Raw genomic sequence first — 24,078 nt, 5'->3', positions numbered from 1 at the left:
CACCTGTAGGCCCCCAAAGTTGTGACTCACGCACAGAACTCTGCTTGGGTTTGGACTCCCCCCACCTTTTTTTCCACCGGCAAAACCATCACGATTCCTCCCCCTCCCCCTCGCGTCTCTCCCCTCCTTCCCGATTCGCGAACCGCTCGCACTTTCCCAAAGGGAGCGCGAGCGCCAGTTGCCTCCTTTTAAAGTTTGAGGGGCTGTGGCGGCGGCCGGCAGGCGCGGGGGAACACAGGGGCCGCTACTGGAGCCGCGCCGCCGCCCAAGTCATTCCACTTGAAGTGACTTCATGTGATGTCAGCTGAATGTAAAAGACAGTGATCTCACGCGGAGGGGAAGATGTTTGCCATTAAAATGTGACAGAGGAAACACGCTGCATGGCTCGGAACGCATCTCCTTGGCGGTGGGGGAAAGAGGTAAACGCGAGGTACCTTTCCTGGTCCTCTTTAACTTTGCCTCTTCACTGTCCAGCTCCCAGCACGCGTGCCGGAGGCCGGGGTCCAGGGAACGGCTCAGGGGGGGCTAATTTAAGGCTCTTTTCTTTCTTTCTCCCTTTCTCTCTCTCTCTTTCTCTCTCTCTCTCTCTCTCTCTCTCTCTCTCTCTCTCTCTCTCTCTCTCTCTCTCTCTCTCTCTTTCCTTTTTCTTTGTAAGCCCTCCCCCTTCTTCCCCTTTCAAAGTCCCAAGGCAGGGGCTGGTGGGTTCCTTTGCGCGCCGGGTTAATGGGCGGTAATTTGGTACCCTTGGGTGCACTTTGTTCTGCCCCTGTTCATTTGAATGCAAATGGGTGACCTGGACCCGACAAGGTGCTTATTAAATTGTGGTTTCCCTCCCTGCCTTTTCTGGAATGCAGACTTAGAGGAGAGAGGCTGCGCCCTGGCCCAGTCCGGCAAAACTCGGCTCTGTGCGCCATGGCAAGCTCGGCTTCCCTGGAGACCATGGTGCCCCCGGCCTGTCCTAGAGCCGGAACGTCGCCGGCCACTTCCAAGACTCTGGCCTTCTCCATCGAGCGCATCATGGCTAAGACGTCGGAGCCCCGTGAGCCCTTGGAGCCCCGGCCGGGGGCATTGGAGGCAGACAGCGGCCAGGGCAAGAAACTGCTGAACTTGTGCTCCCCGCTGCCCTGCATGATCCCTCTCCAGCCCCTAGGCTACGACGTGCCGTCCAAGACGCTGCTCAGTTACTCCGAGCTCTGGAAAAGCAGCCTCCGGGCGGGCGGTGGCGGAGGAGGAGGCGGTGGCGGCGGGGGGGCTCCGGTGTGCGGCGCCAGCGGCTTGTGCAAAACCAACTGTGGCGTGTGCTGCAAGGCCGAGCTGGGCCTGGCGCCGTCTGCGCTGCCCGCCGGCAGGGTCATCAAACCGCAGGTCATCAACCACGCGGTGGGGCTGCCGGCCAGCGGCTCGCTCTACTACTTCAACTACCTGGACTCTGCCGCGTACCCTCCCTCTGAGCTGCTCGGCGGCCACCTCTTCCCGTCCAGCCTTCTCAACGCACAGGCCCCCACCGCCCTGGCCGCGCACCCCAAGCTCTTTTTGCTGGAGAATGCCAAATTGGCTGGCCTGGCCGCGGACAAATTTTCCCATCCGGCCCCCTATGCCCATAAGGAGCGCTTGCCCGCGCCGCTGGAACAGGTGCTGAAAGAAAACTCGGCCCTGACTGCCGAGCGCGGGGGCGTCAAGAGCCACGGCAAGCTGCCTGGAGCCTCCGCGGATGGCAAGCCTAAAAACTTCACCTGCGAGGTGTGCGGCAAGGTGAGGCCTGGGGTCTGTGGGGTCTCGGAGGGGGGAGCAGCCTGGAAGTCCTCTTTCTCAAGTTTAGGGGCTCCCTGGTACCTGTCTACTCGAATCAGGGGCCTCGGTTTCCTGTTCTGTAAAATGGGGATGCCGTTGTCACTAGCCACACAGTACAGGCGTGAGCAGAGGTTTGGGAAGCCCTTTGCAAAATGAAAGGGCTCTGGTTGGGGGAGGGTATTGTTGGTTGGGCAAAGTAGGCTGTGGCCTCCCGGGGCTGATGCTAGACTCTCTGATGGACCCACCACAAGGCCCCGTCACGTCCTTCCTTAGGTGTTTAATGCTCATTATAACCTCACCCGCCACATGCCAGTCCACACCGGAGCCAGACCCTTCGTGTGCAAAGTCTGCGGCAAAGGCTTCCGCCAGGCCAGCACGCTGTGCAGACACAAAATTATTCACACCCAGGTACGTGCCCCGGGTCCGGCCCAGTTCGCGCGCAACATCCCGCGCTGGAGCAAAGTCTTTGGGGAGAGGATGGCCGAGGGTTCCCGCACCCCTCCCGGAGTGCCCTTGTTGCTTCAAGGTGTTCCTTCAAATTTCCCGGAGGCAGCCTTTCCCTGCGGGGCGATCAACCTCACTGTGTTCCCGCCCCTCTCCGCAGGAAAAGCCTCATAAGTGTAACCAGTGCGGCAAAGCCTTCAACCGCAGCTCCACACTCAACACGCACATCCGCATCCACGCGGGCTACAAGCCCTTCGTCTGCGAATTTTGCGGCAAAGGCTTTCACCAAAAAGGTAACGTTCGGGGAGAGGCCCTCTTTTCATCTCACCCCGGAACTCGGCGGGTCACCTCCACAAGGGAAAACAAAACAAAACAAAACAAAACAAAACAAACAAACAAAAAATTCGAGAGCTGCGGGCTTGGGAGCAGCATTTCTTTGCAATAGGGTTGTGCTGGGTTTGGGAAGAAGCTCCCTCGGCGATGTTAGTAGACCTCGCTGGATTCAGGTTGGTTGCATAGAGAGAGACTCCGCATTTGGCGGGTGGGAAGGAAGGCAGGGGTGGAGGGAAAGACAGTGGGAGAAAGTGAGTATTGTCCTACAGGAAAAGCTTCCCTTTGTAGCCGAGACTCCCCTTTCTAATGAAAAAAAATCGTGGCAAAATCCACCACTTGGAAACAACTTAAGGGTGGGGGAAACTGCTAACTGTCCAGAGTACCCCCAACCCGCGGGACACCTCTTGGATTTTCCAAAACATTGTCATGTCCCCAGGTGATGGTTGGGGGACCAGAAGGAATTTTTTTTTGTTTAATGAGAAGGAAAATAAAATGAAGCCCGAGTTCGTGAGAATTTCTTGGAGCGAAGTAGTAGCCCAGAGTAGGACCCGGAGTGTCTCTGGGCTGCGCAAAAGTTTCCAGGCTCGCGGAGCACAGCGGGCGGGACGCCAGGCAGGCCTCAGGGCAAGGCGGGGCAGAGGCCCTGGGCGGCAACTCCGGACTCGGCCTTCCAGCAGGTCGTGAGCGCTCCGGGCTTGACGCACACGAGGTTTGACAACTTCTTCACTTTGAGAGGTCGCGCCCGCTTAGCCAAGCATCGCTTTCTTTGCTCGGGCCCCTGAGACAACCCCCGGACGTCCAGACTCCCCGCCGCCTCCCCCCAATCCACTTCATTCCCCCACGTTTTTGTTTTTGGTCTCCTGTAGGGAACTACAAGAACCACAAGCTGACCCACAGCGGCGAAAAGCAGTACAAATGCACCATCTGCAACAAGGCCTTCCACCAGGTCTACAACCTGACCTTCCACATGCACACGCACAACGACAAGAAGCCTTTCACGTGCGCCACTTGCGGCAAAGGGTTTTGCAGAAACTTTGATTTAAAGAAACACGTGCGCAAACTCCACGACAGCGTGGGCCCTGCCGCCCCCTCCACAAAGGACCTAACTCGGACAGTACAGAGTTGAGAGCTACTGCCTCGCCCTCCTTTCCCGCCCCACCCAATCCCCAAACAGATCACATGTATAAACTTATTTCTAAAATTAAGAGGGAAAAAAACTATAGCAGAGAGGCTAAAATCTATTTATCGAAACCAGCATATTTTTGGAAAGCTAAACGTTTCCTCGATGACTGGCAGTAAACAAGTGTCTCCCACCTTTGCGTATTCGGGAAACTTACTTAAACCCAATGCCGAAAACTATTTAATTCCAGGCCTTGGCTTCTCCTCGGGCGGTGGGTTTTAACAGGAGTCTGTCACGTGAATGCCTGGAAAGAGCACGGCGCCCCCAGCCATCTTTATACAGTCATGTAAATCCTGCTGTACATGCGAACACGGAATATATACATATATAATTCAATAAACAGAATCATTAGTGCGCGTTTTCTTCCCCGCCCCCTCACCCTCGCCGCAAGGTCAGCTCAGCAACCCCGAAGAATGAGAAGGAAATAGGCATTTATAGCATTTTCCTGTCCAAACGCGACTTCTTTGGTGCGCTGGGACAACGATGAAGCCCAACCCGTGTTCCTGAGGTGCTTGCCCGTTAACACCCTGCTCCCCTACACAACCCCAAGAGCCAGGGTGAAAAGGCCTGCATCGGCCTCCACATAACGAAATTTTTCTATTTGGTGAATGTTCCGACGCTTGGAATTCTGGGTGTTGCTTTATTTGAGTGAGAATTTTTTTAAAGGGTTAAAGTGGTTGAATATTGGGGAGCAGGTTTGGGGTGCGTCCTTGAGCAAAGCGCAGCATTGCGCGGGGATAAACGGCTGAGGCACTGCCCAGCCGGGGCGCTCCTGGACATGTACCCTTCTCTGGACGACCTAACGGGGACAACCCTTCTTCCCAATCTTTTCTGGAGGCGAGGGCTGAAGGCCAAGGATCCGCAGCCCAGGCTGAGCTCTGGGGCTCCCTGATCCACGCTGCTGATCTGGGGCCTGACTCCGGGTGCCGGGCGCCCTGCCGCGGGAGGGCGCACCGGGACTCCCGGAGCTCGCAGCCGCTGCCTCCAGCTCTTTGATTACCACGCAGTTAGCCCATTTCCTGAATAGCTATCTCCGCCGCCGAGCACGCTGATGAAATGATTTCACGCTTGCTTCCTAAGTAATGACCCAAATTAAGAGAGAAAACAGAGACCCTTCAAACAGCATTACATTAATCATCTAATCATTCCCAGGAGGGGGTCGGCCGCCACCGCCCCGTTTGATCCGAATCTGGATAATCAAAAGCTCGGATTACTGGCTCGGACCTCCGGACCTCCCCCCCCCCCCCCCACCACCACCACATACACACTCTTAATATTTGAACGGGGATTCAGCCCACGTCTTTTGGAACAATGTTTCCCAACGCCAGGAGGAAAGGCGGCGCGGGCCTGGGAGTGCGCTTCCACAGAGCCTTGCTATTGCAAGAGCTAGGGCAGCGGAGGCTGGGCGCTGGTCTGACGCGGGCTTCCACGGCAGTTGGAGGCTATTTGGAGGGAAAGATGAGAAAGGAAATCCCCAAGTAACTCTGAACGTGACTTGTTATCTGGTTATTCTAACGCTGGGTATACTCTAGGCGCTTAGTACTCCTCCCTTCAGAGGCTTACACAATTTTGAAAGCTAGCATTTCTTGAGAGCTTGTTTCATGCCAGGCCCTCGGTACACATTCTTTCGAATGTTCACAACCCGCAAGCTGCGGGGTGATTGTTGCCACTTTACGGATGGACGGAGAAGTTGAGGCAGAGAGAAGCTAAATGACACTCTTAGGGTCACGGGGACTAGGTAGGACTGGGATTCGAACTTTTAGGGAGTCTAAACTGCTTCCAGTCCTCGTAGTTGAGGAGGAATCTTCAGGTTGGGACCCAGGAAAGACGTTCAGCAGCTGGGTGAAAGCTTTGTCCTAGTCACAGTCAACGGCCGGGTCCCAGGCCCCCAGTCCAATTCGCAGATCCATTGCGTGGGGAAGGAGAATTGTCGATTTTGTTTGTACAGAGGACGGCGACAGCTTCCTCAGGCTGTCGCGAGGGTATTTTTAGTACCTCCGATTCAGAAATAGGAACGTGTACATTATAATTCCATTTCCTGAAAGGAGAGCGTCCTCGTTTTTGTATCCTCCCCCAGACCCCAAGTCTGGGAAGACGCAGCCAGGGGAGGAGGGGATGAGGAAGCGAGGAGGAATTTAAATGTTAGCTCGTTCTGGCTGCAGTTCACTGAGGGGAGATTGGGACCCAGAGGGATATGCAGATTTTCGGAATTTAACTCCGAAATCTCGGTAGATGCCACAAACTCCAGGAAACCCCAGGATGGGCGAGAAGGACTTGACGGCTAAGAATATGGAAATATCGCCTAGCTTTTCCCAGGCATTTATCTCAAGGGCTGGCTGGAGGAGCCCGCGCCTTCCCTTGTTCTCGGAAAAGGTTTTATTAGCCCCGCCTCCTACGCACACCCCTCCCCCATTTCTGAGAGATCGTGGGTGCCCCAGGGCAGTACCCCCAACCAAAATGGGTTCCTTCTTGAATTCCTGAAAAGGGCCCTTTGCAGCTGTGCTTGTTGTGCTCGACAATAGTCGAGGCAAACGCACCTTGTTTCTGAATAGTTCCAGAACTTTGGGCAAGGGGCAGACACCACAAAATTTGGTGTAAATGCGTCTTCTTAGAGAATTGGGTTTAAAAGTTAGCCTGCAAGTGGAAATCGCGATCAAGTGCTCCGCTTTCCCTTTAAGAAGGAAATATAAATAAAAACTAAGTGGAGTATTCCCCTTCCAGGGTATTAACTTTCCAACCATCAAGTGAGAGAACTTTCTTAGAGAAATTTTTCTGTAATAAATTTTCACAGGAAAAAGATAAAAATGTTGCCCATTCATAAAACTGGAGAAATTTTGTTTTCAGGTGCAGTTCTGGAGAGGGGTGAAGATGGCATTCTTGCAAACTAGATAGCAAATGAAATAAAACTAATAGGTGGCGCAGAAGGCATTTCTCTCTTGGACTGCTCATCTCTGCAGTAACGGGCTCTGAGGCAAACCTGAGCAGAGTTTCTTGCTTACTGCAACCTCCTTGAGGTTGTTTTCTCATAATCTGATTGTTACTTAACCTTCACACCAGCTCCTGCCAATCGCTCTCACCTGAGAAGGTGTTATTTCACATCTGGTGGTAATTGTAGATAAACAGAGTTATTCTCTATCTATAGAGCTTAGCTCTACTTTCCACAGGTTTGAAGTCACTCCTCCCGGGTGTAAGATGTCTGCTTCCTTCAAGTGTGGGGTTTAATAAAGGATTCCTTCACCGGAAAATTAGTACCAAGAGAAAATGAACCTTTTGCCTGAATCATAAACATCTTTTACAGACAGTGCAGGTGCTGAAGGCAACTCTAAGTCCTCTCAATAACCATCTTAATTAGGATCCTTCTTAGTTATTCACCATGCATTGGAATTAATGGGTGAAATGCTCTGTTTTCTGATTTTTTTCTCTCTTAATATTAAACTGTTTGCATGACTTGTAGTTTGCAATATTAGTAAATGACTGAAACAAGGTAGTCATCAGCTGCATGTTAATATTCTAACCTTGATTGAATTGAAGAGTCCACCCTTAAGAAATATTTGAAACAAATCAAATTGCGGGGGAGGGGGATCCTGTCACAGACACAAAAAAGACTCCAATTATCTTTTCCCCTACAAGATGTTTGTTCTGTCCATGACTGCTCACACTTCAGCAATCTTGCCAGCAAGACTCAAAAAAAAAAAAAAAAAAACCCTCTCCTTCTTCCAAAGCCACAGCCTTGTACATAACAGATTGTACAGTCCTATTGCCTTAGGCGGGTTAGAGGTTCCTCTCTGCAAAGAGCGACACAGAGAAGTTGCCAGCATCCAGACGTATTTGGGGGAGCACTGTGCTTCTTCTTGCCTTGGCTGCAGAAGTAGGTCTATAAAGTCCCCATAGGGCTGTTTGGCTCCCAAGACGGTAGAGGGCTGCCTGAGCCAGGCCCAAGAGTTATAGCAACAAGGCATCCAGGTGTGCTGGTTCTGAATGGGCTTCAGGATAAAGGCAGACGAGTAAAAGTGAGGGGTGGGGGTCTGCCAAAGAGAGGACAGGAGTCTTGAGAAAACGCTGGGAAATAAACAACCTCAAGGCAGCTGCGTTGCCCTTTTCCCTGCACTTCCCTCTCAACCGTCTGAGCAACCAGTTTGCTCCTAGAAACATGTTAATTGCCAACGGAGCTCATTAAGGCATGCACATGCAAAACACAGCAAGAAAGATTAAATGGACAAAAGCGCAATAATGAACTGTCAACAATCGGGCCCATGTACGAGACCAGGATCACTCAAGAATGAGGCATTTAGAGGCAACAAAGGATTGTCTGGGACAGGAAGAAAAGACGACCTAGACTTTTGTTTAGTCAACACAATTGATTACAAATGAGAGATTAACAGGATAGCTTCAGATTTTTTAAAAAAGAGGCAGAAAAGAAAAGTCCAATTAAGTCCACCGAATGTTAACTATATTGCGTTCCATGCCTAGCCCCAAAGAAATTCTCATTAAACCATCCCTGGCGATCCCTTTTGGAAAGTAATTTGTCTCCCTGATGGAGCAGAGAAAGAGAATCGTGTAAAAGAAAGCGTTAGTTCTTGGCACAATGAGCTTAGGAGACACACTAGAAAGAGCCAAAGGGGGAGTTAATGAGCATCTGACAAACTGCTTGGATTCAGGCCTAGAGAACAGCGATGAAAAGATGAAATTGGCCAACAACTATTCTTTATATCAAACATAAAAAGGCCAATCTGAAATGGGGCTGCTCAAAACTGGTTGAAAGTACATAGCCCAAGAAAAGAGAGCTGTGGTCTGGCCCTGTGGTGGACACTGGACAGGCAGAGACAGAATTCAGCAGGCCCTGAGCTAGGAAATGGGCAGAAAGGTGGGCTCTCCATCACAGAGCAAACTCCAGACACTGGCCCTAGGTCTTTGGAGGGGCTGATTTGAAACTGTTGGTGCCCCTACTACTGCCCTCTGGATGTTTCTTTCATGAGTGAAAAATGTATCAAGCTAGCCTTTGAAGGTTTTCTAAAAGTTCTGGTAATCTGGTCATTCACCAAAATATTCCTCTCTTCTAGAGCCATAATCCCCCACCTCCAGGGGGTACCATATGTCACCAGTTCACATTCAGTTCTTCTATTCTTCCTCCTAGTGACCATGCAAAACCTCATGCCAGGTGATTGTCTTCCAAATTTTGCATGGAACAGAGGGGGCAAGAAAGTGAGGACAGATACACAGTTTTGTGGACAGGTCATGAAGTATTTAAATTGTTTCTCAGAGTTGTTCATCTGCCCTTAAGAAACCACCTCATTTTAATTTTTTCTCTGTAGAACAAACTAGATCAATGATATATATCTGAGAGAAATAGTGCATCTTATTTAAACATAAAAGTCCAAGCACTCCAATAGCAGAAGCATTCGATGTCTGGGAGAGCCAGGTGAACAGAATCTAGCATTGTGGTGGGGTTTTTAACTGAGTCTACCAGGAACTCAGAATGAATTCTGTGGTTTCTTTCTTTTCTTTTTTTTTAAAGATTTTATTTATTTGTTTTTAGAGAGAAAGAAAGGGAGGGAGAAAGAGAGGGAGAGAAACATCAATGTGTGGTTGCCTCTTACATGCCTCCTACTGGGGATCTGGCCCACAACTCAGGCATGTGCCCTGACTAGGAATTGGACTCTCAACCCGTTGCTTCGCAGGCCAGCACTCAATTCACTGAGCCACACCAGCCAGGGCTCTGTGGTTTCTTAATGCCTTATTTATTCCATTTGAGGTGGGACCTGTGCCATCTCAGATACTAGAGTGCAGCATTTAAATCTTGATTCTAGGTTTTGTATTCTTATTCTCAAATCCTTGGTAACAACTATCACATTTCTGAGGGCTTGGCTTACACTTCAGGCTTTGCTCATGCTTCATGGAAAAAATATATATTGGTGTCTAGAAGTAAAGAATGAAGAAGAAATATACCAATTCAAAATAAAAACAGTCATCTAAGATTAAAGACTAGTTCTGGTTTTCAAAGCACAGAGGTGTTATAAAATCTAGCAAGGTACATTTTAGGAATGAAACTTTTCTATTGCAGATAAATCAGGGTCTGATATAAATAGTTCTTCACCAAGGCATTCTGTCAAGGCCACATGACCGATACATGATCATCACTGTCAATGTTCTCCTTTCATCAATGTTTTTATCTTAGGTCATATTTAGAGCTTACTTTCCTCAAAGAATTTCAATGTCTTTATTTTGTCCCTGAAAGTAGGTGGGGGTGAGTTATGTAGGGAAGGATAACATCTATAGGATAGAAAGTAAGAGTGAGTGGTTAGGGGCTTGGCATCTGGCATCAGTGCAGTTGAGTTCAAGTTCAAATCCTATCTCAGCCACTTATCAGGGGAAACTATTTTGGGAATATTAAATGGGAATATTAACAGTACCTGCCTCAGAGAGTTGTTTTGAGGCTTAAGTGAGTTGACGCATATAATTAGAACTTAGAACAGCACCTGACACATGCATAGTAAGCATTGCAGAAGTTAGCAGCCATTATTAGAAAAATGTAAGTAATAAAATTTTAATATAGCAGTTTATAAAGATACTTTACCTGTGCTATCTTATTGACTTTTCATTACATATTAATATGTAGACTTTCTTAGCCCCAATTTAAAGAGGAGCAACCTGAGCTGCTGAAGATGGTATGGCTCCCTTTATTTCATACAACTGGAACTCAGTGATAGAGTGGGACCTCATACTCAAGGGATTCTGATTGACTATGGAGCCATGGTTCTAAGAAGAATGTGCATAAGGATCACATAAAGGCTTTGCTAAAAATGCACCTGAATCCAATTTACTGAGATCATGAGTCAATAGTTCTGGTCTGTGGCCCAGGAATCTGTATTTTAATCAGAAGCACTTGGTTCTCCAGATTATACTTTGCAAAACACTGATTAGCACTTGTGTTCTTTCCACCTTACCATAATGCTGTCTTTGAAAGATAAAATAACACCATCAGCTCTTCATAAATTAATACATTTGATTATTCATTCAACAAATGTGATGTGAACATGTCTACTGTGTCAGACACTATACTGTCTGCTGGAGTTACAACAAAGAGAAGTGCATAGCCATTGCCTTGGAGTTTATAGTTTTGTGGGGGAGAAAAATCACATACAACAAAAATCCCCATATCATACTTGGTTATAAAGATGAAATTGGGCATTCAGTCAGTCTGGGTTGGGGTGTGTAGTGGACATCTGTTATTGTTGCCTGCTGATCATCATTCTCCTGTCTGGTAACAACAGCTAACATTTCCTTTGGAGACATCACCTCTCCCCCACTCTCAGTTCATGCAGTTAAGGTGGGGGCTATTCCATTTCTCCACCATGGGCATGTGACCCAGGCCTGGCCAATCAGAACACAGCATCTTCCTGTTCTCAGTCAATGGCTCAGGACTGGGCATCTGCCCAAAATGGGGTCAATAAAAGTCCTACCCTGGACTTAAGCCTAAACAGAGAAACTCTTCCTCTGAGGTGCATGAGTAGTTTGGATGTTACTCTGGGGATCCCGTACAGGCATATGTATTACAATGTTAGGGAAGAATGTCCTGTACTGGTAATATTAGAGGTAGAGAGGGAGTGGAATTGAGAGCTTGCCCTAATGACCTCACTGACCCTGCTGTGGTTCAGGCCTGATGCACACTGGACTTCATAGCTATTTGCTCTAAATGGAGTCTCTCTGCTCTCACCCCCAGACTCCTGGCATACTGGGCAGAAGAAGGGAAAGTCTGAGATGCCTCTTTAGAGGAAGTTATGTCTTAGTTGAGTCTTCAAATAGCAGGTGATGTTTGCTCTGGGGAAATGGAGAAAGCAGCCTAAGTGAAAGCCCAGAGATAAAAGAAAGACAGTGAGTTGATGCAGTGTAGATGGGGGTTGTTATGGTTGGCTGGGTTTAATATCAATAGGTGTGACTTTGAAACCTACTGCTACTTCTGAGCAGCTGTAGGGCTATGGGCTAGAGATGCCTTTTCTAAGCCTCAGATTTCTCCTCTGAAAAATGGGCACAAAAATAGCATCTGCTGCACCAGACTGATATGATTCAATGCAATGAGGTAAGTCAAACACCTGATCCATCATACATATTTAGGTAAATGATTGCAATTATAACCATAAGGTGAGGCACCTTTAAGAGGGTGTGAATGACTGGTTGGCATTCTAAATTTCCTGCATGGTCCAGTGGCATGGTCTGCTGGGGCTGGAGATGTCTTAGGGAAGAGATTAGTACCCTGGTACCCTGTCATTGTCTGCTCAGCTGCTTAAGCCTGCCTGTTTCTGATGAAGCAGGAGATGGAAGTGAAATATCACAGGCTTTAGGATCACATAGACCAACCAGTTTCAATACTCATGAGCTATGTGACCATAGGCCCTTCCTCTTAACATTCTAAGACCCAGTTTCTTCATCTTTTCGATCTTAACATTAACAGAATTGTTAGAAGGATTTAAATTATATAAAATGTGTAAAGTGCCTGGGTATTTATTCTTACTAGTTACTGATATTACAATTATTACCACTCAAATAATTTTGAGATCCTTGGTCAGCAGAGCAAGTAGAAATCATCATCCTTCAGCAAATAAAGCTCCGTAAACATATGAGGACAGGGGCTATCTGTCTTGTTCACTGCTGTGTGTCCAATGCGTGGCACATACTAGGTACACTGAAATGAAGAATAAGAGATCAGCTTCTCTTCTCTATGGGCAAAAGGTTACCCGGCTCTCTCTTCTGGGCAGCCACTTGCACTCACATCCATAGCAATTCAGTCACAAAACAAATATTTATTGAAGGCCTGCTGTGTGCCAGGTACTGAGGTGGGGATATAACTGAACAAGACAGACTTTGACTGTGTGGACCTTACATCCTAATGGGACACAGATGATGAAAACATCCATTAAAAAACAAAATTCAACCAAGTAAATTTGAAAATATAATTGGCTTTATTAAGTGGTTCATGAATTGGGCAGTATCATATCTAGCAAATAAAAAGGGAGCATAAAGGGGCTTTACAAAATGGAAGGTTTTTATAGGAAGGAATAAGGGTGGGGAAAGGGAGCTATTAACAAAAGAAAGAATTATTTTTAGACCAAAACAATTTCTTTTGTGGGTAGAGAGCAGCAAGTGTTTTTATCATGCAGATTGCTTCTTCTTTCTGTGGAGGTGGATGGGCCCTTGTGACAGATTACCTCACTGGTACTTGACCAGAAAATTCCACACCGGTTAATTAAGATTATATTTCCAGGAAAGGTTGAAACAGCAATTAGGTCAGGTGTCATTGGGTAAATCATCATGCTAAAACACAAGTGACACCATTTTGGGCCCATGGTTTTCTCTTTAACAAAGCCAAGAAACAGGAAATAATTTCAGATTATGGAAAACACCAGGAAGGAAATAAAAGAGAGTAACCTTATAGAATGTATGTAGAGAAGGCTGCTTGAAATAGGTGGTCAGTACCAGTGTTGGTGCAATTAAAGTCCCCATTGTACCCAGGAACTAAGGAAAGTATCAACACAACTCAAATGTCCCCCTGGAATTAATCCACTTGGACTTCATAAAAAAGTTTCTCCTCCCCACAGCTCCAAATTTCCCATTGGTTGTCCCATTTCAAATGTGCTTGGGACTCAGAAAAGGGGTTTCCCAAAGTATGCAACAGAAAACCAAAAGCACCCCTGAGCAGGGGTGCTCTAGGCCATTGACCCACATACCATTTTCCCACTGAATGGTAATTGATCAAAGTAAAACATTTTATAGAAAGAGATACTGCTGCCATGTTTTTAAAGCGTGTGTTTCCCAGCCAAGTCTCCAGATGGAATCACCGAAGCAACACATCCTTGACTTAAATGTGACTGTTTAACAGTTATATTGGGTAGGCCATATTTTTCCATAAGGAGGTGGTTGCTTGTCTTAGGAACTTGAGACTCTTAACAGACTTTTGGGTAAGAGCTTTCCAGGATACCACTCTGTCTCTCACACTTCCTGAAGTCACAGAAGTCAGAGTCCTGACTGTAGTGTCAGTAAAGGGAATAATAGAGTGAACAGCTTGTGGAATGATCAGGTTTGTAGGAAGTCTTAGTGCCAATGACTGCCACTAATGAACGATTCATAAGCATGAGGATGATTCTGTTGTTTGCTTTTGCCCGACTGTCATCCATTTTCCCTTCCTCTGCTCATCAGCATTCTGTTTTCACTCTGAGGGAGCTGCCCTTCTCCACTGAGCACAGACCATTATTGTACTTGTGAAGAAGGACCCCCGTGCCATGTCCATTGGCTACTATACAGTCATGGGCATAAGCTGGGTCACACAGATGCTTTCTTTGGAGTTTGACCCTTGAGCAGAGGGATAAGACTACATATAACTGATGCTCATTCATTCTCAGGAGACTGTGGATAAGCCTGTTACTTACACATCCTGAGTTGCCTACTCCCTGCCCTTCCACACCTGGTGTTGCAACTTTCCTTTTGTTCTATTTAGCTCCCCCATAACACTCCAATGAGTTAATGTTCCACGTAAACTGGCCAGAGTCATTTTCTGTGGCTTAGAACCTAAGGTGTTGACTAGTACAGTAATCTTCCAATCCATGACCCACCTTCTCCTTATGGTCCTTAGAAACAATATCTGAAGATCAAAAATGGATTTTCCTGCCTGGCATTTTAATTGTCTACCAGAGTCCCTTCTGTTAGTTCTGAGGCTCTTTCAAGTAGACATGGACTACTTTGCTACATGAACAAAATTTGGAGTAAGAAAACCCTATTACCCTATGCACACCCTACATTTATATTCAGAATAAAAAATGCCTTCAGGTGGAGGTGGGGCTAAGGCAAGGAACTCAGGCAAGAGGGAAGAAAATACAGCAGAACAATGATGAGATTTAGGATTTTTTTTTTTTTTTGCTTAGGAAGAGCTCTGGCAGGGGGTAGGAGGGGAGGGGAGAAATGGGGAGATGTTTGTTAAAGGTCCAAACTTCCAGTTAGAAGATTAATAAGGTCTAGGGAGTTAATACACTGCATTGTGAATATGGTTAACAGTGCTGTATTTTGAAACAGTACTATACTTGAAAGTTGTTAAGAAAGTAGACCTTACCTGGCTGGCATAGCTCAGTGGATTGAGTGCGGGCTGGGAACCAAAATGTCCCAGGTTCGATTCCCAGTCAGGGTACATGCCTGGGTTGCAGGCCATGACCCCCAGCAACCACACATTGATGTTTCTCTCTCTCTCTCTCTCTCCCTCCCTTCCCTCTCTAAAAATAAGTAAATAAAATCTTAAAAAAAAAAAGAAAGTAGACCTTAAATGTACTCCCCACAAAAAAGCAATGGAAATTATGTGGTATGATAGGTGTCAGTTAATGCTACTATGGCAACCACATTGGAATACATAAGTGTATCAAATCAAAAGGTTGTATATCTTAAACTTACACAATATGTCAATATAGCTCAATAAAGCTGAGGGGAAAACAAAAATAAAATAACAGCACCCCTCCAACAAAAGGAAGAGTTTTCAGGATATATCTGGTTATTTTTTCCCAGTACTTCCATGTTGTAGAAACAACTTGTTAAGTGTAGTCTACTGAGAAGGGGGACATCTTAACATAGACTTTAGGAAGAGAGTTGGCTGGGGTCAAGCAAGGAGATGGGAAGAAGGCTGGCTTTAATTCCTGGGGGTCTGAGCCTAGAAGTCTGTGCTTTGTGTATTGAAGAACACAAATCCTAAAACCTGGTGTGCACTTGGGGCAAGAAAGCAGTATTTATCTATCATGTGTCCCTTTTAAAAAATGCATTAATATAAATTCACCCAAAAACTCACACATTCAATTAGGTAGTGAATATAAGAACAAAACCAAATAGGAGGAAAGTAGGCCAGCTACAAGGATTACTGAGAGGGAGGACTGGCTTTGACAGACACTGAATTTTCCTGGTAGCTAAGCCAAAAAAGGAAAGACAATGGGCTATATTACACTAACATTCTTCAAGAGACACCAGAGAACAAACAGAACAGCTTCTTTGATCATATTTTCTTCTAGATTTCCTTTCAAGTTACCTCTTCAACCTTGAATATTGTGAAGTATGTGCTCATAAGCCTGTATATTGATCACATTCTTATAGGTTGGTGCCTAGAAGGGGTCAGCTCACTTCAGTCACAGCACAGAGTCCCTGGAAAAAGAAAAAAAGGGAATCAAATCCTGACTCTTGTGGCTGATTCCTGAAAACACGTGGCTTTTAGTGAAATTGTCCTCCTGGATGGAATTTTCTTCGGAGTAACTTCTCATAGGTTCTACATCTGTAATAGCATTTGCAGATTTTCTCTAGGGATGAAGGTGGAGCAGAGTTTGGCTGTTCTGACTGAGTCAGAGTCAGTGTGGGATTTAAATTGTAGGTCAAAGATTAATTTGAAGATGCACAGGGTCTCCATGGTTTTCTTTCAAATCTATAAAATTGACATAAGACCATTGACTGTCTTTGACTAACACAAAGGAATATTGTGTTAGAAAAAGAATGTACTGGTGTTTGCAATTGCAACCCTTGAAGGGTGCTCTGTAAAACTCACAAGTGGCTGCTCTAAGCTTAAAGTACCCATCACATCACTTCTGGTTAGGTCATGAGAAATCAGTAGCTTTGAAGTCAGTGTTATATATTCCATCCTCTGGGAAAAGAAATGCCAAAGTGTCTGCTCCAGAGAAGAAATCTGGGAGGTTTTAATTTCCCCATGAGTTTGTTTGTTTGTTTGTTTTTTGATTGCCAGCTGATTTGCTCTTTGGTTTGACCTTTCCCATTTCCAGTATTTTGCTCTTGCTATTTCCTTTACTGAGCTCATGTAGTGACCTCTTTCTCCCTCCACCTCACTCATCTTGTGGCTGCCTCCTTCTCATCCTCAACATATAGTTTACTTTGGGAGAGTCTTCCTTGGAAAGGAAGGAGTGCAATTATACAGAATAGGTAGCCACCTTCAGGTGGGTTTGACCTACAAAGAGGCTTACTCTTAGAAAGGGCCTTTATCTCACCTCCCCCTACTCTTTATTCCAAATGTTCTTCCTCTATTTTCCCTCTCACTCCATATTTCCTCCCTTCTTTTCCTTTGTGGTACTTACCAAAAGTCCCATATTCACTTGTTCCTTTCTTGTTTGCTCCCCAAGTACACTGGAAGTACCAGTATTTGGGGTCATGTTGCACCAGTGTGTGTCCAGTGCCCAACTTTGTGCCTGGCATGCAGTAGGCGCTCTCAAGTCTAGGTAGGAATGAAGTAATGTACCTCCTCCTTGAAAAAATCATATGTTGAAAATTATATGTATGCAAGGTTTGGATTGTAACTGTCTTGCTTGTTCCATGCCCTCACTCAAACTGGGGAACAGAAACTCAAACCTGCAGAATGTATATTCTATCACAAGGACTAAGGTGTATTTGGCATTTACTATACAGGGAATTTTGTGAACACTATTTTTAATTCTCTCAAACCTGCAAGGCACATGTCATTTCAGTTAGAGAAAAAGGAGGCTCCCAGAGGCTCCAGTTTAGCATAGCTGTCATGGCTGAGTAGGCATTTGAGGCCGGATTTTACTCCCAGTCTGTGCCCTTTCCACCTTTCCAGGATGTCATCTCCCCTTCTGGACATAGCTACATTCCAGGTACCCTCAAAGCTCAGTTAACTGCCTCCTTCCTCCAAATATCCCATATGAGTTCTTTCTTCCAAAACTCTCACAGCATTTTATCTATGGCTCTCCTATGATGTCTGATATTTTTCTACAGTATTTTGGGTCATTGATTTCTCATTCAGGTCCAGGGTTTACTATCCAGCATGGTCTGGCTCCAGCCTACAACTATTCTAGTCTCATCCTGGGTTACTCTCTCCTTCCTGCTTTGGGGATGAGCTGTGCCAGTTTCTCTTTGTCCTTGCAACAAGACACATCCTTTCATTTTTGGGGCCCTGAAGCATGTAGTTTACTCTGTCTGAGGCCCTCTTTCCCCAGAGTTATATTTTGCTCATTTCTTTAAGATTGACACATGATATGATCTCCTTAGGGAAGTCTTCCTTGATGGCTTGCTGCAGAGAAACACACACTTCTCTGTGCATTCTCCACACCATATCTATCATTATGCAAGGTCCTTCCTTTTCCTTTTTCAGCATTATCCCAACTAGAATTATTATTATCTTTTGGTGGGTACAGTGAACTTTATTGATGGTGTATGACAAGGCAGGGCTCCCTAAGTCCCTTCCCTCTTCAGGGGGTCTAGGATCAAAGCTGAAGGTCAGGAGATTCTCAGTGTGTTGGGGGATCAATTTGGGGGAAGAACTCCCCAGCAGCTGAGGGTCTCTCTTCCTGTTACTGGGGCTGGTGGTCCAGGGGGCACTTACTCCTTGGAGGCCATGTGGACCACAAGCTCCACCCCCCTGTTGCTATAGCCAAACTCATTGTCATACCAGGAAATGAGCTTGACAAAGTGGTCATTGAGGGTAATGCCAGCCCCAGCATTGAAGATGGAGGACTGGGTGTCACTCCCAGTGACAGGGTATAGCCCAGCATGCCCTTGAAGGGTCCCTCTGATGCCTGCTTCACTACCTTCTTGATGTCATCATATTTGGCAGCTTTCTCCAGGCAGCAGGTCAGATCCACAACTGACACATTGGGGGTGGGGACACAGAAGGCCATGCCATTGAGCTTCCTGTTCAGCTCAGGGATGACTTTGCCCACAGCCTTGGCAGCGCCAGTGGAAGCAGGGATGATGTTCTGGGCAGCTCCTCAGCCATCACGCCACAGCTTCCCAGAGGGCCCATCCATGGACTTCTGGGTGGCAGTGATGGCATAGGCTGTGGTAATGAGTCCCTCCACAATGCCAAATTTGTCATGGATGACCTTGGCCAGGGGGGCCAAGCAATTGGTGGTACAGGAAGCATTGCTGACAATCTCCATGGAGCTGTCGTACTTCTCATGGTTCACACCCATCACAAACATGGGGACATCCACAGAAGGGGCTAAGATGATGACCCTCTTGGCCCCACCCTTCAAGTGAGCCCCAGCCTTCCCCATGGTGGTGAAGACACCAGTGGACTCCACAACATATTCAGCACCAGCATCACCCCATTTGATGTTGGTGGGATCTCACTCCTGGAAGATGGAGATGGACTTTCCATTGATGACAAGCTTCCCCTTCTCAGCTTTGACTGTGCCTTTGAACTTGCTGTGAGTAGAATCATACTGGAACATGTAGACCATGTAGTTGAGGTCAATGAAAGGGTCACTGATGGTGACAACATCCACTTTGCCAGGGTAAAAGGCAGCCCTGGTGACTAGGTGCCCAATATGGCCAAATCCATTCACTCTGATCTTCACCATCCCGTCTCAGGGTTGAGGCTGGCACTGCTCAGGAAGACGTGGCATCTGTTGAACAGGAGGAGTGGAGAGGCAACTAGAATTATTTTTCTAAGCAGGTTTACTTCTTTCTTTCCCACTTATACATAAGCTCCATGAGGGCAGAGACCATGTCTGTTGTGTTCATTAGTATGTCTCCAGCATCCAAGTATCTGGCCTAGCATAGTACTTTGCCCACAGTAGGTGCTCAGCAAGTATTTTTTGAAAAACATTGGATTGTGTCAGTTCCCTGCTGAAAACCCTCTAATGCTTTACTGTTTACCTCTCAGTGTTCCTGTGACTTAAGGCTTCTTACCCTCATCCCCTTGAATTGAAGTCTCTGAGTTCATCTGCTTTCTTCCCCTCACTGATTCTACACCAGCTACACAGGTCTCCTGATGTTTCTCACACATGCCAAACAAGTTCCTGTCTCAAGACCTTTGCATTTGCTATGCCTTTCTCTGGAACCATTTTCTTCATGGGTCCCTTTCTCCCTTCAGGACTTTGCTCAGATCCTGTTCCCCGGGGTAGGTCTTCCCCAGCAAGTTGAAATTTGAAGCTTGTAGTTTACACACCCTTTACACACCCACAGACACACCCCCATACAGACATTCACACACATTCTCTCTCTACCTTCGCTGCTTTATTTGCTGTCTATCTACCCTTACTGGAGTGTAAGCTCCACTAGGGCAGGTGTCTTTATGTATTTTCTTACTGCTGCTTTCCTCTGATGCCAGAATAGTACCTGACACACAGCAGGTGTTCAGTAAACATGGAATGAATGGGCATCTTTCCTCTTCTGATTTGCCCCATTGTTTTTCATTGCCTCAGAGTTGCAGCAAGTCTGCATTGAATATCACTTCCAAGAATGAAGGATTCTGTTGCTAGGTACTAAACATGGTCACTTCAAAAAGTGAAGCAGACACATTGAATAATCTGAAGATCTTCAGCAGACACTTGCACTACTTTCAGAAAAATGACAATGAAATAACACTGAAAAGCCTCAGCTTTTTGTTTTCTGCTTCATTGGTGAGTTTAGCTCATAATTAATGAGAGAAAATAATGTCTTTTCTTGCTATTTATTTCCCCCCTTATTGTTGACATCTCCCACAGCACCCCCTCTGCAGACCCAGTTTCTTTCCATTAGACCTTCTCTGGGTGAGGGAGTTGACTTCTAAAAGCAGAGCAGTTATAGCAATTCTTGGGGTGTCTAAACTTTTGGTTTAGCTCTACAATTAAGAGAGAAACAAGCAAAGAGAAAGAGTTAGAGAGGTTGTACTTATAAAGCATTTTCAACCTTGTTCATCCAAAGTGAAGAGCTGCATTTCAAGGGCTACCTGGATGAGTTTGGCTTTTTAGTAATTTCAGGTCACAGGTGTGATAGTGTCAGCTTCGTGTTTGCTGGGCCAAGTGATTCATCTATTGGAGTTGTCTGTGTTTTCTGTTTTTGTTGAAGAAACAGCCCTTCCTCATGCAGAAACTTTTCCTTTGGCCTAGGTCACAGGACACTTCCCAGCCACCCACCATGTTCTCTTGTTCTGCCCCGCCGGTCCCCTGCACTGCTCTGTGCCATAGCACTCACCAGCTTTTGCTTCACCTGCCATCCCTTCTCTCTGCACACCGTCCTCTCTGCCACTCTCTTACAAGCTTCTGGAGCACAGGGGGAGCAGGGGCTCCCCAGAAGTTCACTGAACAAAGTAATAAATGAATATAACATGCTCTCACCCTTTCTTTAGAGATTTAGTTTGCTAACTTCTATTTGACCTCAATGTAAGTCACACCTTCACTACTACTCTTAGACACTCAAGGAAGATAAAATGTCTCATTTCAACTTCTTAGATAATTTAGGCAAGACTATTTGCAGAATCTTTCCCTAATCACCTTGATTAAAAGAAAAACAATGTCGGTACAAATTAAAAGCTTCTGAGAAGCTTGATTAGAAATCCCTTCTTTAACTTATTTTGTAAAGTATGAAAAGCCACACAAAATTTTAAGGACTAAAAAGCCTTGAACTTCTGCAAAAACTCACCTTTTGTTAGTTGTAAATGCCCTTGAAGCCAAATAATTTCTAAATCCTGCTCCAGAATTTGCTTCTGTTCTGCAGCACTTAGATTGATCAATTTTCAAAAGTTGTGGGAGAGAAAGTAAATTCTGTCTCCAAATGATGTTTATAATCTCAAATCTAAATTAAAACATGTCGATTCCACAGCAATAGTCACTATGGAAATAGAAACATATAGGCCTTGATTCTAAATCAAGAGAGTGTTTAGCTGGGTGGTATATATTTTCCATCATGTTTTTGAAAAATCTGTTACAGTGTATGCATTTTCAAAGGCTTGGATTTGATAAGCTTCTGAGAAATAGTACATGTGTGGGTCAGATTTGAATTAAATATACTTTGTATACTTTTCAAATATAGTTTAGAATTTTCTGCTCCTTTATTAATGAAAATATTGTTGAATTTTTAGTCTTATGGGATTAAAAAATAAATATGTATTTGAAATAAATCCGTGGAAACTTCTGTAGCAGGTAGCTAGGCCTACACATTATCTGCATTCAAATTCTTCTCAAATTCAAAAGTTTTATTAAAAACACTAACAAGTATAGAATAAATATTAAAGAGTTTAAATAGAATTGCCACTCACATCTCAATTTACACCTAATTATCAAGGTTTATTTAGTTTTAGAAACTGTTTAAAAATATATTTGCTAGTTTAAAAATTGTGAGCTTAATAAAACCCCAAAGATAATGATAGAAGCTATTTATTCTAAAGATATATCATGCAAAAAAGGTCTTTAAATTTATTTAAAAGTTTTATAAGTTAAAAAGGCTTTCTCCTCTGTTCAGATGAATGAGCAATGTATCTCTTTTTAAAAATCTTTTTGCAGCAAGTAATTAATAAATAAATATTCCTTTAGTCAATAACTGTTTGATGGTACTGTGCTAGGCGGCAATATTCTAAAATCACATGTCACTTCTCAAATGATAGGAAACAAATATATGCTGTGATTATTTCCTTTAAATATCTTAAGTCAAACATAGAACTTCTTTACATAAAATACATAATTATTTTCATTTTAAAATTACATAGTTCCTTTCTTTCAAGGAGCTCAAGATATGAAAACAATTAGCTTTTGGAACTTAACGGAAAGCAAGCTCCATAATGGCAATCAAGTCCTACCTACCTCTTATTGCGCCTGGCATACCTTTCTAAAAATTAAAAATGAAAAGGAGTAATTACATACCGCTTGGTGAAGAGAGAGTGATACACTAATTCTGCCAATTCCTTGTCCAGTAATCTCTCATCAGTTAGACAGTGAGGGTGGCCTAGCTTCCCCTTCCTCACAAAAAGATCTATTGTCAAAATTCTGTCCATCTTCTCTCTCTTTTTTCCCTTGTCCCCCAGGCATTAGATTAGGTCAGCATCTCTCCCTCTGCTAATACTTACTGCCTGCTTATGTATACTCTGCAGTATCATGAAATGAAATAGGTCAGCCTCTCTTTTCTGTGTGCAGAACTTTAGCCATTTAGACATCCTTTTAAGTGTACAGCTTGTTTCTTAATTAGCCCAAATGCTAAGATCTTTCTCAGTGTCAAGTGTCTTGTAGTCATTCCTCCAAAAGTATTGGGGATAATGATGTGTGAAATTCAGGGTGAATTTGCGTGTGAGGTTTTCCCCCCCTTGTTCTAATAGGGCTAACCTAGGCAGCAATTCTCTTGTCTACTGTTTTGCTCTCCCTATTCAACCTCACTCCATTTACTCCATTTACTTGAGTACAACTAAAATTCTGAGAAATTTTGGTTTTTCCTTGATACCATACCAATTCATACACTTAGTTTCTGTTTTTGAGCTGAAATAACTAGGTGTTTTGCAGTCGCACAGATCCACTCTTGATTTAAGCTTACAAATGGTTTTGCCTGAAATTTAAAAAATCAATATATTGTATCACTCAGAGCTCTCATCTGCTAGTAACATGCCCGAGGCTTAAATGACAAGGAAGTTGATCATTTCCCAGTGTAAGAAACTGAGAAGTATAAGCCAGGTCTGTTTCTGTGTGGTTCTTTATATTGGCTCTCCTCTAGTGAAGTTTTCCTTGAGGCTGGTAGAAAGATGCTACAGGAATTCCAGGCTCATGTGCAGTTCTGACAGTGTCCAAAGTAACAATCTTCTGTCTTTCAGGAGCAGAAGAAACTTTCCCAGAAACCCTCTGGCTAACTTGCTCTCCTGTTTCATTGGCCAGAATATTATCACATGTTCATTCCTAAACCAATCAATGGCAAGGAGAAGGGGATTAACATGGCTGGTTTAGATAAAGTACAGCACATCCCTCTCCACTATTGAGATGGGGAGCTTCCCCAAAGCACTCAAGGTTTGGAGAAAGGTGATATTTTAATAAAATCGAGTTGCACTTAAGAAGGAAGCAGTAATATGAATGCTAAGACAATAGTGGCAGGTATATGTGATTTTGGGAAAAAAAGCCAAGAAAGGAATTCACAAAGTCAGACTGGTGTTTTAGAAATAAAGGACACTTTCCCCCAGGTCAGCAAAATATAGAAAATGATGTATTTATTTTTTGGATCATAGGGTTTTTTTTAACCCACATCTCAGCGCAATGAAAACACTAAGTATAGATAAAGTTATTTAATGTTGGAAATTCCCACTTAGTACAAAAACAGAATTTGCCCTTAAGAAAAATTAGCAGCTTATATAATCAACTTGCTTTGTATTAAATTAGCAATTATAAGTGACAACAGAATAAAGCATTTAATAACCTCTGTGTCCAAAGTTCAAAAATTATTATCAGTGGAGAGAATTAATTAGCTGAAGTCATCAGAATACTCTGTAATTTGTTCTCCTCTAAATGTGATTTGACATTTATATTAAACTCAGATTTTGAAAAAAATGTTTTTGATGCTACTTGGCATATCTTTGTGCTGCATTATGTGTTGCTGTAGAATTTACAAGATCAACA

General features: G+C 44.8%; 1 protein-coding gene and 1 pseudogene across 1 annotated transcript; one reads left to right on the top strand and one right to left on the bottom strand.

The window, feature by feature from the left end:
* The first annotated feature begins 303 nt into the window (after positions 1-303).
* On the top strand, positions 304-3,944 carry FEZF2 (FEZ family zinc finger 2). The gene is made up of 5 exons (XM_045832420.1): positions 304-419; positions 855-1,752; positions 2,065-2,199; positions 2,396-2,528; positions 3,435-3,944. The coding sequence occupies exons 2-5, from the start codon at positions 913-915 to the stop codon at positions 3,692-3,694; spliced, it is 1,368 nt and encodes a 455-aa protein (XP_045688376.1). The 5' UTR covers positions 304-419; positions 855-912; the 3' UTR covers positions 3,695-3,944.
* A 14,033-nt stretch (positions 3,945-17,977) lies between these two features.
* The window catches only part of LOC123814416, a 27,863-nt pseudogene continuing 21,762 nt past the window's right edge, over positions 17,978-24,078 (bottom strand).

The sequence above is a fragment of the Phyllostomus hastatus genome, unplaced genomic scaffold (genome assembly GCF_019186645.2).
Source record: "Phyllostomus hastatus isolate PE091 unplaced genomic scaffold, TTU_PhHast_1.1 phas_contig_16, whole genome shotgun sequence".
NCBI lineage: Eukaryota > Metazoa > Chordata > Mammalia > Chiroptera > Phyllostomidae > Phyllostomus > Phyllostomus hastatus.
The sequence above is the reverse complement of the archived record's forward strand: the minus strand, read 5'-3'. Positions and strand labels throughout refer to the sequence as shown.